Source organism: Strigops habroptila, chromosome 3 (genome assembly GCF_004027225.2).
Source record: "Strigops habroptila isolate Jane chromosome 3, bStrHab1.2.pri, whole genome shotgun sequence".
NCBI lineage: Eukaryota > Metazoa > Chordata > Aves > Psittaciformes > Psittacidae > Strigops > Strigops habroptila.
The window spans coordinates 64,637,424-64,654,808 of NC_044279.2; the positions used below are offsets into that span (position 1 = coordinate 64,637,424).

Consider the following 17,385-nt stretch of genomic DNA (forward strand, 5'->3'; position numbering starts at 1 on the left):
CTCTCCAACATAACCTCTACTACCTGCTGAAAGTCAGCACCAAAGCAACACCCTTAAGCTTTCAGTCTTATTGATTTAAATTGAAACAAATTCAGATATTTAGAGACCAATTCTTCAGACAGACTGATCTGAAGTTCTTGGGAGGAAAACAAGAAAGGAGATCTAGTTGCTTTTTTACCATTTAAGTTCCTTCTCCTTCAGCCACAATGCCTAAAAAATAACAAAATCTGTTACTGTGCCAAAGAAGTTACACACAAATAGAAGTGGGCACAGCAGTGTTCCGTGATAAAAGCGTAAAGTAGAATTATTTTCAAAGGAGAGCTCCTTTCTAGGACTTCTCTAATTAAATTACCCTTTCTGGCATCTTTACCATGTTTAACTTCTCTCTCCTCCAGCGGAGCACGTCTCTCTGTTTCTGCATTGTCATTCTCAAGCAGACATCTGGACTGCTGCAGAAGGAGATTTTAATCTCCAGCACAGCAAACTGCTGCCTCACTTCCCCAGGATGACAAGTGTATCTGTACTCTTTTTCTCCTCTGCATTGTTAACAGGCTCCAGCACACAGATTATTCAATCATCAACAGCAAAGAAAACATCAAAACTGGCAGAAAAGCTGAAGACAAAACACTGGAAGCAGAGAACAGCATTTCCAAGGCTGAGATAGGAAACTGTAAACACTGCGTATTTCAAGCAGATTTACTTTTACTCTCTTCAACATGTGCAGTTAAGTAGTTAAATTCAAATCCAGGTCTGACCATCATGAGAGAAGAACCCTGGCAAGACAGGGACAGTTTCAGCTGGGAGTCACACATACAATTACCAGCCCCTTACTAAGACAAGAAAGGTTTTTAACCGAATACCAATAAACACCAATTGCATGCACTTCACCTCTTACAAACAAATGAAAAGCAGATGGGCTTGTAGCATGAATGTGAATCTGAGGGGAAGGAAAAAAAAGGCACCCAGCTTGCAAGTAATCTTATTCTTTTTTCCTCCTTATAGACATTCCCAGACTATTTCAATATAGATGAAATCTAACCTTGGAAAACAGGATCCGCAGAGCCTGAGAAGGAATAAATTATTTGGGAGGAGAAGTGGGAAAGGAAGAGGAAAACAATCCTTACCAGCTGACTGGCCTTACTGTGCACTTTTCCAGGAGACCAAGAATTGCTTCTGATGCAGCAGCATTCAGCCCTGGAGAAGTCAGAGCAAACTGGGAGGGGAGGTATGAGAAGGGAAGGGAGGAGAAAAGAGCAGAAGGGAGGGAAGAGGAGGAAAGGGGAGGGGACAGCACGTACACTGCATGTCACTTTGTTCAGCCCTAACATCACTTTTGGGAAAGAGAAGAACAAAGCTACTGCTAAATTAGGCTGGGAATCAGTTTGCGATGGTTTAAGATGGTAAGGGAATGAGATCTTAGTATGACCATTTGGGTTCAAAACAGAGAGTCAGGAGGAAGAAATGTGGGTCCCTACATGTGTCTATTTAGAGAACCAGAAATGCCAAACATGCTCCAAAAGAGAGATCATACTAAAACTTGGAGTCAAGCAGGGTAAATGTAAGAGCTGCGGCCAAAACTTTCACTGCAACTAGTGAAAGAGGGAGGCTGTCCAGAAGAAAGCAATATTTCCTTGCTCTCCTCCTACAGTCCTCCAAACTCAGCTAACATCTACCTGAAAATCTAAGAGATTGTAAATTAGACGGAGTAGTAACTTCATCTCTTCATTGATGTTTATGCTGCCGGCTGCACTCAAACACATATGCAGTGTACTACAGACATTCCTAGGCCAAAGACTTTCACCCTAAAGCAGTAAAACAGACCTAGGGGAAGAGGAACAGCACACACAATGGCCAGAATCACAGTGTCAAAATATGCACTTGACCATAAAAATATTGCAGCCATTCTCTCAGCAACCAACCAACCAACCATCACATCCCAGTCCCACCCTCCCATGCAAAGTTAGATGAATTACAATTTTAGTGCCTGAAGGGAGGATGGGAGGGGAACACTCCCTGTTTTAACACATCATCTCATCACTGTATCTCTGCAGGACTGGGATGAAAACTCAAAAAGCAATTTCTCATCTCAGAGGCTCTACCTCTCTACTATCCAAATTTTCCTACTCCTTACAAGCCAACTGACTTCTTGAAATCTACTGCACAGCTATCCAATTCATCAACCTTTATTCCCTTGAGCTAGCAATTCTGCTTTGAGCTAACTGCTGTCCATCATCTGATGCTTTCCTGGACCTACAAGCCTCCTGAGCCCACAAAGCAACTTGAAGTCTTGCACACATGCAGAACCTCGTGATCCCTTCCAGCCGCATCATGGCTGCACAGCATGACACAGCAAGTGGTCCCTCCGGATGACACAGCTCTAAAATTCTGACTCCACATATCTGCAGTGGGGCACAGGAAGGGCTCAGCTGACCCCTTACCTTTGACTGGCTACTTCCCTCCTGGCAAAGGTTGACTTCAATCCAGAAATTGAGGAAGATCCCAAATTATGTGGTGCCAGGGGAAGAGACAGCACCAGAAACACTACACAGTTTTTCAGGTCTGCCCCTGAAAAGCTGACTCTTGTGAAGCTCTCCTCTGCTCCTGATCCACAAGCAAACAGACAGGCGGTTCTGCTCTCTTCTCAGTTCTAAGACCTCCACACCGCTGCAGAGCAACACAAAAATTGAACCTCTTACTGTCACAGCAACATAAAATTCGCTGGAGACTCCCAGGTTTATACACTGCCCTTATGGCTTCAGCAAAGTATTACTGACAACTCGATCCGGCACACAGAGCCCCTGTGGCAGATGCTTATCTTTAAAAATGCAAACCACTTGCGTGATGGCTAACAGCCTGCCGGGCAGCTCTGCCCTGGCCCTTCTCACAAACACAACTCTCCCAACTCTTACCCCAGCACTGCCATCCCCAGAACTCCATTCCACAGACCTGGAGCAAGCCGAGAAGCATGCCGCTCGGTAAATAGGAACATTTTCCTTTCAGGAAAAAAGCAAATGAATAAACCCATATATTTCCCTCCTCCACATCAAGCCATAAGCCTAGTGGGTCCCCATCCCCATCCGCAGAGCAACTCACAAAGGGTTAGTGCAGCTACATTAATTTGGCTGGAAAGGATTTTCATCACCTTGTCTCTTTCCTCGCCTCTTCTGCTGTTTCAAAAATAGCTCTGGCTTGTTTGCTGTACTACTTATGTCAGTCTGATTTTATGCCTGACTGGATGTATACAGACAAGCTCGTAGCCCATTAAACAGTGACTACTCAGATCTGTACATACATGCACAGTCACACAAACACAAAGCACAGCCCCCTCCGTTCGGAGGCCATGCTGGAAAGCTACTTGTTTTCAGAGGCCTTGTGCTTTATGAGGTATGTTTACAGCAGGCCTCGAACAGGGGCTAGAGAACACACCACAGCCTTTTCTGAGGTTAAAACAAAAAGGCAGAAAAGCAAAATTGCCATCCGTCTTAGAGCTGCAAGTAAGGACCTTCCCTGGGATGAAAATACTTTGAAACGAGAGTGCATTTATCAAATGACCCAAGGTCACTTATCTGCATGCTGTTAGTGTTTCTGTCCATTAAAGACAAACAATCCCTCCCAAAGGCCTTGAAAACTATTATCCACCATTGCCGGGAACGCGTATAGGAAGGTGCGGAAATACTGGAACAACTACTCTTAAAAACCCCTTCAGGTAAAGTCCTGAAACACTAGAAGCTGTCTGAATGAGGTTTTTTCCTACTAGCACTTTTTAATCACTGATTTTCCTGAGCAGCTTTTCTTTTTTAGAATAAATCAACTTACTGGAGCCATTTCACTAATCCCAGCTCAATTCCATTCAAATCTGGCATCCTTCCCAAACCCAGTAATCTAAAACTCAGCCTCCAAGACCCAGCTCATCAGCTGTGAGCTGCCTCCGTGATGTATTTTTAAATGAAACCTTCTCAGCATGCCATGACTCAGGAACATTGGTTACTATGAATTGAAGATTCCCACAAGGAAATGCAGCACAAAGAAATCTTGGTTGCTCATGCTATCCATAGAATCATAGAATCATAGAATCGTAAGGGTTGGAAAGGACCTTAAGATCATCTAGTTCCAACCCCCCTGCCATGGGCAGGGACACCTTGCCCTAAACCACGTGGCTCAAGGCTCTGTCCAACCTGGCCTTGAACACCGCCAGGGATGGAGCATCCACAACCTCCCTGGGCAACCCATTCCAGTGCTTCACCACCCTCACTGTAAAGAACTTCTTCCTTATATCTAATCTAAACTTCCCCTGTTTAAGTTTGAACCCATTACCTCTTGTCCTACCACTACAGTCCCTAAGGAAGAGTCCCTCCCCAGCATCCTTGTAGGCCCCCTTCAGATACTGGAAGGCTGCTATGAGGTCTCCACGCAGCCTTATCCATATTCCTATATACTGATAAAATCCCAATATGCATTAGCTATTTTATCACTTGTTATAAAAGTAAATTAGTACCTACATACATTTCTGTATCAAGTGCTCCCCAATTAATTATCTGCTAAAAACCCCTCTGAAATTTAAGAGGGGGGAAAAAATATGTCATTTCTAGCAGTCACTAGAGCATGAATATGCCATTAAAAAGATGAGCCTCTCGGGTACAGTATCTCATTAGGGATGTTTGCTTCTACATGCAATTCTGTATGTATATCAACAGGAAAGAACATACATATTTGTGGGAAAATAACTGTTTGGCAGTCTTTATGCTGATGAGTCATGGGGCAGAAATATCATTTTTGTCCTTGTTTGCATAGGCCTGATGATACTGCATTTACTTACAGAAGAATAGCATTACCCCAGGCTCTTCTCACAAGCCTGGTGATACCACGAGGACTGGAGCACCTCTCCTATGAAGACAGACTGAGAGAGCTGGGTTTGTTCAGCCTGGAGAAGAGAAGGCTTCGGGGAGACCTTAGAGCAGCTTCCAGTGCCTAAAGAAACCTGGACAGGGGCTGTGGACAAGGGCCTGTAGGCCCTTTCAAATCCCTTTCAAATTCTATGGTCCTGACCTCCTGCCTTTTTTTCTTTTTTCTGGGGCATTCCTTCTCTTATCTGCTTACTTCTAGCAACCTTTCCTAGCTTTCACTCCTATTAAGACTAGTATCATGCTTAGAAATAAGCTTTGAACAAAGTATGAAAATTAAACATTGTCTTCTTACCCATCCTCCTTGTTGAATGATATAATCTGCTGAATAGTCTTCTAGATATGTCACCCCAAAGTTCACAAGCGCACTCAGTGGTTCCTGGCCCCGTCTGGTTAACTCCATCAGAAATTGCTGTAGCAGAACCAGGGGTACCAAGACCTTCAAAAAAAAAAAACAAAACAAGAATTGTGAATGAATACAGAAAGCTTTATCAATACTACCGTGTAGGTAAACCAGAAGAATTCATGTGGTCCACAGAAAAGGTCTGAATCTGTAAGTCCAAAGATGTCAGGGACTATATACTTCATTTTTGTGAAGACACAAGTCAGAAACACAATACAATTCAGTAAGAAAGAAGGACTTCACCTGATAAGCAAAACAGCCCAGCCTAACTTGAGAGTTTCACACAACAGGACTGCAGTAGTTTCTTAAGCCTTACTTTTTTCCAACACAAGATTCAGGTAAAGAAGCAGAACAGGTCCAGGACTTACTACAGAAGTTCATACAGAAATGGAAAGATGCAACATTAGAAATAGTTTGAAGGGATATGCATCCACATTGTATTTAAACAGCAAATTCATCTGCATTCTTGAATAGATACACTGCACTAGTCAAGTCTATTTAGAAGTTCATACTAGGTTTTCAGACAGGACAGAAACAAACAATGCCTCCCAGCAGCATAACATTACAGATGTGTTTAAAACAACAAACACAAACCTCTTTGCATGTTAAACTCTCCCTCCTATGCCAAATTTAACAAGTATGGAATTCCCTCCCTCATTTCCTACTCCCATTTCTCCTTCCAAACCGTTTGTCTTTAACTGAATGCTCGGCCTTACCTCAAATGTGAATAGCTCTGGAAGATTCAAGGCTCTGTGAACCCGCCTCCTTCATATTACACAGTTCTAGACACTTCCTTCTGAAATTATGTTTTTGTTTGCCTAAACAACATGCAGTTGAACTTTTAAACTCTAAATTTATTCTCCCAAAGCACACAAGTGGCCCTCTGGGCAAAGTTTGTAGGCAGCGCTTTGCCAAGGTCAGGAAACTGGTAAAAATTGAAGTCATTAGCATCTGAAAAAGCGCTATTATGATACAAGAAAAAAGTATTTGTTTTATTGCACCTAGATTGTGACAAATGCGCTACACGTCTATTCACTGTGCAAATAAGAATGTTGTTTCCCAGCTGCACAAGGTAGATGCAGGCTAATGGTACTGCACAGACCAGATGCCTCCTTCCTTTTTCAGCCTTCTCCTCCTTCAGCCTGATTTTCTTTTCTGAGAATTCCTAGAAGTCACACCGTAGGATGCAAAGCTCAAGGAAGACAAATAGAAAGTAGGCTGGGTTTGAGATTTGTACTAAATCCATGGCGGAGTCACACTGAGATAGGGCCATAAAAATCCCTGTAATCTGATAAATTTAAGATGTTCCAGCTGACTGTATCCCTGCCCATGGCAGGGGGAGTGGAACTAGATGATCTTTAAGGTCCCTTCCAACCCAAACCATTCTGTGCTTCTGTACTGTTCTTCTGGGATGAACAGTTAACATTGCAGTCACTAAACTACGAAGGAGACGATGCTTGAATTTTACCAGCTTTAGGGTTCTTTGAGTTTCTTGTAACTAATCTCAACTGAGGCAGAAGGGGTACAAGCTTAAAATGCACAAACATATGGAGCAGGTCAAGGTCAGGTAAGTGTCAGAAGAAACTTCAATCTTTTTGGATCTAAATAAAAAAAGCATGCTGTCAAGACTAGCCATCTTTCAGAGGTTTGGGCACACCCACGTCAACTACAACAGCATGAACAATGAGATCTCAAAATATTTGACATTTACTGTAAGCTGAAATCAAGAGAAGCAAAGGCAAAAAAAGGCTGCTTAGGAAATGAAGGGAGCTCAAATGTTGGCATACTGAACATGAGTGTTGCCATCTTCACTTGTCAACTTAAATATCTAGTCCATACACTCCTCCCATATTTAGCAAGCCTCTGCAGGCCTCAGGAGCAAGGGAACAAAATTAAACTCTAATATCCAGTCCATGCAGACTGACAAACACCACCTGGTTTGCCTTTCCCACTGAAATTATTGACACTTCTGCCTTTGAGACCAATAAGAACAGGAACAGGTTTGCATGATATTGTCTGTAAATTCATCAAAGAAATTACCTTCACAGTACTTCCATAAAGGTTAACAGCTTTCTGTACTTAAGAGTAGCTATGTGAGCAGTGATGAGATTGAACTAGACTAAAGTAAAAATAAAGCCTTAACAATGAAAAGCAACTGCAATTCCTTCCACCAGTATGCCTGGGAAGGAATGCTAGGGGCTATTTATATTTTGACTGCAGAAAAACATACACAGTATACTAAGCACAGCATGACAGAAAATAGTTGGCAGGAGATAATTTCAAGGGAATCATTTAAAATAACAAACTTTACTATCAGAAGATTCCTGATTAATTGTGTCAATGAAAGATTCCTGTCAGTTATACTATTGCAATCCCATAGTACAATACTGCAAATTTAGATGTATGCCAAAAAATGTTATTACAAAGAAAGTTTAGAGACTTTGAAGAAGCTGTATCCAAAGTCGTTGCCGCTTCTGTGTACCTTTTGACTATTTCAACATAAAATTCATCTAATTCTTTACATGAGTGTGTCATATTTTTGTTAGATTATTCTTTGGCTCCATTAATCAGTAAACATGGGACATTAAGATGGCTGCTAACCTACTTACCAGTTCAGTTGACTCTCAATATCAGTATTTGCTATCCTTTTATCTGATGCACAATAGTGGGATTAGGTATTTTGGGGTATGTATGCAATATTCAGTTTTAAGCTAAAAGCATAAAAACCTCAACAGTGCAGTAGTTCAATTTTTTATGACATTTATTTGATTACACAAATATAATTTGCCTTAAGTTTGGGTGGGTTTGGTTTAGGTTGGTTTTAACGAGAGCCTTACTTCAAATACTAGGTGAAGACTCCTCCTTTTCTTTACATAATCTAACATCATGCCTATTATTTTCACATCACAATTTTTGAGAAATACATGAAATAATTCATTTTCCTTATCTTTTTTTTTACTAAGAACCAGCACTTCTAATGTCTGTGGTAAACTTTGCTTCTGTGGGATGTTAAAGGAAGAACTGATGTTGTATGTATTAGTTTACCCTGCAATGGTTCCTCATCTAGATTGATATTCATGTTTTAGTGACTGAAAACATTCCTTTACAGCCCATGTGCCAGACAGTTAACCAGATCTCTTCAGCAGTTCAAACATACTACTGCACTCTGGAAAAGATCCACTGTTTTAAATGGAAAAAACAACAGCTATATTTAGAAGTGTCTTCTTTCTGCTCATGCTTGCATGATGATAAGGTTCTTTGAAAACCCGTATGTCTAAAAATGACACCTTCCCAACTGTAAACCAGGCAGATCAAGCCGTTGTCCACATTCGACCTCCAACCAGCTAGCCAGGTAGGCAATCCAGTACCTCCCAGAACTATGTGCTTACCTGTATGCCATCTTTCTCACACACATAACATCAAGGAAGATTTGCAAAGACTACCCTGAGTCTGCTTTGTGCCACAGAGAAACTGGGCCTTTAAGTGATCAGTGTGGCTCTCCAAGTGCACCACATTCAGTATATTAAATAGGTGGGGCTTCTATAAATACATATGTGTAAAAATACATACCTAAAATAGCAGAGGCTCAGAAATTTAAAGTGAGATTTTATAGACTAGTTCATAGGCTACTGAAAGCAAAAAGATCATCTTGCTGTGCAGGATGCCACTACGCAACACAACAGAAACAACTTACATATAACTGAAAAGAGATTTCATCTACTACCTACAGTTAGTTTATTTCTTCTAGTCTGGATAAGCCACAAGCTTTGATCACACAGAACTCCAACCGTAGGAAGGGGTTTCCCCATTTTTAACCCTTTGACATCTGCCACAGCTACTGTGCATCTTCAATTTCTGCTCCACCCAAGAAACTACAGGATATATAACAGCTCTGAACATGTGACAGGGAGTGATTTATTATCCAGTTTGGGTAGCTCAGCTAGTTGTATGTTTTTATAATTTAATCATAAAAGGGAATAAGCTTCAGTTCTCCCAGCAGAGTCAATTTAAATTTACATCTTTCAGATTTTCACAAACTTGAGGCCAGCACAGCCTCATATCGCTGCTGTATGCCTGCTAATTAGACCTAACACTGTCTATTTATAGTTGCTTTTTAACACCATTTTTCTAACAGCTTCTTCTTTAGAGTGAAAATTAAACGAGGTTAAGGCTGCAGGAAAGATATCTAGATCTCTTCTGTTATAAAAAATGATTCTGATTAAGATGATAAAGGAATTTAAAAGGAAATGAAACCAACGCAAATGTATTGCATCTCCTCAAAACAAGTATTATTAAAGGAACTGCTCAGCATTCCTGAAGCACAAAGCTACCACAAAACCCAACACAAACAGACGCTGTATTATTTTACAAAATTTCTTTTCTGGTTTGTTTGTGGGCTCTAAGTTTTGTAGCAACAAATGTTAAGGGTAAGCAAAGATGATGGCAAAGACTTCTGAATGATATTCTCAAAAACAATGGCTGATGGGGACCAAAATCCATTAGCCACAGGACCTGCACAAATGGGTAGCAACAACGAAGGCTGAATCATAAACACCTGAATGTGGTTGATCCATCTAACCAGGACCCTGCCTTGGCAGGGGGTTTGGACTAGATGATCTCCAGAGCTCCCTTCCAACCCTAATGATTCTGTGATCTTCAAGAGGTGTGTACCAATAGCATATGGAGACGCAGTAAGCAACTGACCTCTTCCCTTGCCAGCTGAGCTATAACGACTGGTTTCGTGCTTGTTGTTAGTTTTCACCAACTGAAAAGTACAATGTGGTAGCTTAAGCCACCTTCTTGATAATCAGATTTCATAGTTGTTTAAACTAAAATGCTATGACTCATAAGATGATAAACTGAAAAGACTCACGCACCAATTTTTATTGCTGGAGCCATGGGCAGTTAACTTGTCAAGCAGTGTTTAATAACCTGCTTTAAAAGCGCCCACACCCTTGGTTAGATGATCAGTTTCTGAAGTAAGCAGGGACATCGAGGCAAGGAAAAATATTTCTGGGAAAAAAAAAATTAAAGAAGGGGGAAAAGATTTCTTGTTCTAGTTTAAATTTAAGACTAAGTCGTAACACTCAATTTGTGATTTAATTTGCAAATAGTTATTTCATTCTTTCATTATTTTTCTGATGCCCACTGAACCCATCAGAGAGTGATTAAGATGATGAATTTGAACGATTAATGAAAGATGAATCTGGGAACAGTAATTCTTTACTCATTCTACATTAAAACTATTAAGATACTTCAGCTACAGATCAGCATTTTGTTTTAAAAAGAAGCTTCATATCATTTGAGATAACTCTTCCTGAAACCAGGTAGATGTACCATCCTTATGTTTTCTGAACAATTTAAGTATTTTGAAGATACTATTTTTTATTTTCACCATGTTTAGCACTTTTTTTTAACATATATTCTGAACCTAAGATGGGAGCAAAGGAACAGTAGGGAAATATTACGAAAACATCTGTCTCAGATTTCATTACAAAATGCCAAAGAAATAAATCTCTCTTGGGAATTGAAAAGTGATTATTTTTAAGAAATTATGTCAAGCAACAACACTTAACTTTTCATTTTAGTTTAGTAAAGGAAGATTGACCTAACATTTTCGTTAGACAACTTCTGGCTAAAATACCTAAAAATTACATGTTATGTCCACATCTACAACCACAGAACAGTTTGGGTTGGAAGGGACCTTAAAGACCATCTAGTTCCATCCCCCTGCCATGGGCAGGGACACCTTCCACTAGACCAGGTTGCTCCAAGCCCCGTCCAACCTGGCCTTGAACACTGCCAGGGATGGGGCAGCCACAACTTCTCTGGGCAACCTGTGCCAGTGCCTCACCACCCTCATAGTGAAGAACTTCTTCCTAATGTCTAATCTAAATCTCCCCTGTTCTATAGGCTGGAAGTCATTCCATCTGAACGTCAGGAAACACCTTTTTATTGTGAGGGTGACAGAGCACTGGCACAGATTGCACAGGCTGACCATCTGTACCTAGTAAAACACTATGAACATCAAATAGATGCAAGACATATCAAAGTGAAAGTCACTAATTTGGTACCTTATTCCATCCACTGGCATGGGCAGCTGTCTCTTGTGTGCGCTCTCGATATTCTTGATATGTCACCGGCCTGCAGAAGTTAAACCAACACTGAAAGTTATAAAAGGAAACAAAAGAACAAGAATAAAATAAAATTCTGAATTTTCAGAGAACAAAGTATTTTTGCATGTATTACAGCAACTAGTTTTCAAGAGCTAACAAGTCTTGCACTTCAGGACATAAAACACCAGCAGGGTGACAGGGCCAGGAAGGCATCACCTGCTCCCAGTTACACAATTTCATATAATTAGTAAAGTGAATTTCATAATAATTTGATACTTGATCAAATTACATAATAATTTGAAGAGTTGAAGCCCTTATTTGCAAGAAACAGCACTTTTGGTCACAAAATTTCAGGAATTCAGTATTTGTATTCCAGTAGATACCTCCATTTTAGATTTATCACATCTCTACTTCTCTGAATTGGGATGATGACATTTCTTTCTTCCATATTCTCTCCTCTAAGATCATATTGTATCTTAGAGTCTGTAACAATAAAGGCTTTCTGCTAAGCAACAGCAGATGTGCAGCTTCAAAAGCAGTTGTCCTGAGCCAGATCATGACAAAAGGCAAGTTCAGACTTCAGTTGAAGGGGAAATAGTGGCAACTGGTATTGGACAGAAGACTGCTTACTGAACTCCAAGAACCTGTCAGGCTCTAACAGCCTACTGTACCATAACATACTTGTTTAGATGCATATAAGAGGACAGGAAAATATAAGCAAAATAAGTATTGCATCAAATAGCACTACTGTAGTAAACATGGGTAAAAGAACAGAGTTAAAATACACTGGGGAAAATGTAATTTGGGGTTTTCATTTTCAGTTTATTCTCTTAACTTCCTTGGTACATTACTTCCTTTAAAATGCAAACCCAAATGAATCAGTGGGATGAAAAGAGCAAGAACAGCTGCAGGAAGGATATTATCAAGAGATTAAACAGTAGCTTTAGTTTGCCTTATAAAAAGGCATGCGTGTCAACACATTTTCACAGGCATTTCAGGCTTTTATGTATGTATGCATGTGTATAAATAGCAAAAATACTTAGAATGCAAATATTTTCCCATAGAAAACATAAGAAGACTAGAACATCAGGCTGCTAACATGCTAGAACCACTTAAATTTCAAAGACCTCATCTCAGGAACTTTCCAAAAAGAGTCAACCCAGAGTGCACCAGATACGACCCCTGTGTGTCAGTCAGGCAATTATCTACAACCTTCAAGACATTTGAACTTAAAATGCTGTTATTTCAATTTACCATTTTAGACACACAAAAAGGGTGGGCTGCAAGGCTCACTGCTTATTTTCCAAATTGTTGCCAGGCTGGTTTTTTTTTTATAGGGTGAGGTATTTATCAAAACCTCAGCTCTTCAGAAGATACTAAGTACAGTTTTTAAGGTCATATGGGATAAATGCCTGGCTTGTAAAGGCGGATAAGCTCCTGCATTTCTGGAGGAACACACTAGCATACATTTTGCCACATAAGGAGAAACTTGTACCCCACATACTCTTTTCTATGGGTAAATAATTGTTAGTTTATACAACATTGAACTTACTTTTTGACTCTATAGAAACTAAATATAGAAGCAGACGGTATATATATTCGGTTTTGGAAGTTAAATGGTGAGTTGACAGAGTGTACTTGGATGACTCATGGAGAAATAGACAACCATCTTCATCTGTGTGGTCAGAGGTTACATGGCACTTTTGCTGTGAAATTCAGGTCAGAGTCATAGAATCATACCCATAGGATGGGTTGGGTTAGAAGTGATCTTGAAAGATCATGGGCAGGGACATCTTCCACTGCGTCAGGTTGCTCAAAGCCTCATCCTACCTGACTTTGAACAGTCAGTTTTAAATTATATTGGTCATAAAAAGTCAACTCTTGGTTGTTGACTAGGGACCTAGTTAAGGAATAGGTCACTAGTTAAGATATCACAGAATGATTGAGGTTAGAGGGCACTGCTCAAGAATATCCCACCTCCCTGCTCGAGCAGGGTTTCCTACAGCAGGTTGACTAAAACCATGTCCAAATGGCTTTTGAGTATCTCCAATGATGGAGACTCCACAAATTCCCTGAGCAACCTGCACCAGTGCTCAGTCACCCTCATGGTAAAAAGGTGTTTCCTGATGTTCAGATGGAATGACTTCCAAATCTGTAATCTTCCAGAAGCCTGCCATAAAGGGTATTACCTTCCTGAGGGCATGAAATGACTCTCTGATGCAGATATGGAAGGCTTAAGGCCAACGCATCCGGAAGTTTACACTAGGTACTGGTATCTAGGCTTCCAGGATCTTGTTGTTCAAACAGTTCATGAACAGCTATGCAAACTCTGAAAGAGTAGTACTAGAGATTCTCACCTTCTTTTGAGTCATATTATTTAAACCAACCCACAAAACATAGACTGAGTAGCTATTTGCTAGTGCTGCCTTCACAACTGCATTTGTGTAACTGTCCCTAAAGTTGCACCTTCCAAATCTCTACAAATACATTTTGGAGGTCACTCGGAACAGCCAGACGTAGTTCATGTGGATCCATTAAAAATCAGGCTGGTGATTTATAAAAGAAAACCAAGCAAGCACAACAATTTCACTAATTTGCAAAAGACATTAGTCAAGATAGTAGTATGCCAAGTACAATGTGCTATATAAGCTTAAACTGGCAGGACAGCTCTTAAGGCACCAAGGTTAGTCCAGGGGCCCACAGTTGCGCCAGATGTGTACATGAATGGTGGTCATAAAGCATCTAACTACTGTCCTTCCAGGGAAACTCTCCCCCTCATCTAGAGCCAGACTACAAACAAACCTTCAGCTCCATTCTTAACTATAAGATAAAAGAAGTTAATCTGGCTACAGCCCAGCATTCATGAAATTGGCAATGGCAATTGGCAGCTGCCAGCTGCTAGTTCCACCAGCAACTCAAACTGCTTGAATTAGTCTCAGAAGTTCAACGATAAAAGCTTGGAAAAATGTTAGAATATAAATTACTGCGAAGAGCAAATACCACAAAGAAGCATTTGAACACTACAGCACAAAACAAAACAAAACAAACCCCAGCTAGGTAAAGGAACATTGAAAAAGAAAAAAATGCAACACAAAATGTAATCCCATCTTTAGCATTTCAGCAGCTAATTTCAGTCACAATTCAAAAGGAAACACCTTCCCTTTGAAAAAAGCAAATGGAAACTCACTTGCTAAGCAAGCTCTGCAGTGCTTTGTGCAGATGTTCTTTAAATTCCTGGGACACTTTCTCCCCCAAATGAGCCAGGCAGTCTTCTATTGAGCTCTCTGGGTTGGCAGGACTGAACACTGGGGAAGTGTGGCAGTCAAATCCTGTAGTGGTAAATGCTGAGAGACAAAAGCATACAAAAACAAGAAAATAAAATAGATTCACATAAGAACATCAACAGTGTCAGATCTCTCATCCCACCAGTTAGTACAGTTTACATAAGGGATAAAGAAATCCTAGCTCTATAGTCAAAGCATGCTATTAACAAAATGTAGTAAAACATTTTTTGAACATGGTTCAAATATACTCTGGAAGTGGTACTTACAAGCCATAGATGACTTGGAGTTACATCTCCCCTCCACCTCGTATTTTACAACAGCATCCTAACCAGCAAGTTAACTCAATGTGCAGCTGCTCTCAATTTTAAGCTGATGCCAACCCTGATGGAGCAGCAAAAGAGTCTCTTTTCCATGGTAAAATTTGCCCACACATGGACATATGTATCTGCAGTATTCTAGAAGATGATTTTTTAAATAATATTTTGTTCACATAACCTTTTCCTTCTCAGTTTAAAACTTCTAAGAAAGGTCTATATGAATGAACGTAAACAGATCTAGAGCCTTTCTACTTCGTATTTCCAATTTGCAGCACACATGCAAAGCCAAGATTGTTCCCAAATCATCCTTTGTTGGGAGTCCTATAAAAGCCACATCTACAAGTAAAGCACGTCACAAAAAAATCAACCTAGTGGAACTGAGAAATCTGATGGTTTAAGCCCACACTCCTCTGTTAGCTGCTGAAAAATTATTTCACTTCTGTCATCAACTGGAGCAGCTTACGGGCTGCTTACATGTCATTATTTATAGTAGCCTATTAAATGTCATTCAATTGTTTGCTTTGGCTAGACTCCACCACTCCAAATGGTAACGTTTAACTATTTTACTTCATGTGAATGTGTAGAACTCTTGGGTGGGGAGGAGGGTAAAGAGATTAAATGCATTCAAAAATATCTCTAACTAGAGTACCTGTTACAAATTAACCACCAATATAGTGCATAGAGATTATCGATTGAAAGGGGAAAAGCAGAAGAGCACCTTCCAAGATTTCTTCATCAAGATGTTTCAGCTCCTCCTCGATTTCTATTTTAATCTTCTCCAAAGCCTCTTTCTCCAAAGCATGTTGTGCAATAAGCTGTTGTTGAGTCCCTAAAAGAAGCCAGAGAAATTATTCAAATGTAGTAGTTCAAATAAGGTAGCTAATAGAGCATGATACTGAAATATTAACTATAAAGGAATTCAAGGTGAAAGTTCTATTTCGGACAGCAGCATAAAAAGTATGATCCCTTTAGGGTACTTACTGCCAACATTTTATTGTATGAACCCAGAAACATAAACTTCCAGGCCTATTCAAGACAGAATAGGTACTTTAAATATGAATATATTGGAAAAAAAAAAAGAACAATAAAGCCATAAAGAGAATACATAACAGCCTTAAAACCAAACTTCACTTAAATTTAAGCTCAAAATCAAATCATAACTGTCACTCAATTGTCAATTCTCATCTCCTAATCAAGTCATTTAGGAATTTGAAATGTCTGCATATCCTCAGAAGTACACATGCCATAGTTTGGGATGATGCGCACATATTTCATGTGCTGACTCCAGATATTTGATAACAAGTTGTTTCAGCCTATCATTCAATAGTCTTAACTATTATGCTGTAGCAAAACAGACACAAAACTGTTTCAAAACAAGCCAAAGCATTTAAAACATTTGGATCTTTAAGGAACTGCCTGCTGAATGTTGACCTTTCCAATACGAGGCCGTATGGCAAGGTAACTCCCCAAGTAACTGTTTTATGGGATGGGTACTAGTGGAATGACTAGATGTCTGGGAAAGAGTTCCAGCTCAAAACTTTTGCTATTTAGCTGCTTTTTCTTTGAGTTTGCTCATCTTTATTTCTTCCATCAGCTTTCAAGTGTGTCTTCAAATCCTGTTCTTAAAGTACACTATAGAAACTGTTCCATTAACTACTGTCTTATTTTCACTAAACATCACTGAATCAAAAGTCTACCAACTGAAATTCTTTTCTTCCTTTCTTTCAATTCCTTAAAATGTCCTACTTTAATGTGATAAAATGGATCTGTTATATCCACACAAATATAAAAGTGAATTTTGTAACAACTTACTCCTGATACTGTCCTGGTTTGGGCTGGGATAGAGTTAATTTTCCTCCTGGTAGCTGGTACAGTGCTGTGGTTTGGCCTTAATCTGAGGACAATGTTGATAACACACTAATGTTTCAGTTGTTGCTAAGTAATGCTTACTCCGATCAAGGACTTCTCAGTGTCCCATGCTCTGCAAGTGGCCAGATGCACAGAAGCTGGGAGGGAGCAGAGACAGGACACCTGACCCAAACTAGCCAAAGGGGTATTATATACCATAGAACAACATGCTCAGTATGTAAACTATCCTTGGGGCGAGGCTAAATAAACAAATAAAATACACTACAAAGCTTCCCTTTGCTAAGTATTCCACCTTCCAGCCATTTCCTTCCCTGAGTTTTGGGTCAGTTATCAGTCCTCATTAGCTCTGCACTCTGCTGCTTTCAACAGTATCAGTGACTGGGTTACACCAAACACATTTTTAGCTCTCTTACTTCTGAATATTCCTTGGATTCTTTTTTGGGACTTCATGATCTCTTGTGTCCATGATTTAAATACCACCTTCTGGCTGACCTT

General features: G+C 40.0%; 1 protein-coding gene across 4 annotated transcripts in view; it reads right to left on the bottom strand.

The window, feature by feature from the left end:
• BCL2L13 (BCL2 like 13) overlaps positions 1–17,385 on the bottom strand; it is a 45,532-nt gene that overhangs the window by 13,122 nt on the left and 15,025 nt on the right. For 3 of the 4 annotated variants that reach the window (XM_030480677.1, XM_030480678.1, XM_030480679.1), the window contains exons 3-6: positions 15,740–15,850; positions 14,608–14,764; positions 11,379–11,448; positions 5,197–5,340 (exon numbers count right to left, since the gene is read on the bottom strand). In XM_030480677.1, coding sequence (XP_030336537.1) covers positions 5,197–5,340; positions 11,379–11,448; positions 14,608–14,764; positions 15,740–15,850 — 482 coding nt within the window. Of the gene's footprint in view, positions 1–5,196; positions 5,341–11,378; positions 11,469–14,607; positions 14,765–15,739; positions 15,851–17,385 lie in introns of those variants that run through there. The other variant, XR_003990711.1, reaches the window with a different exon arrangement.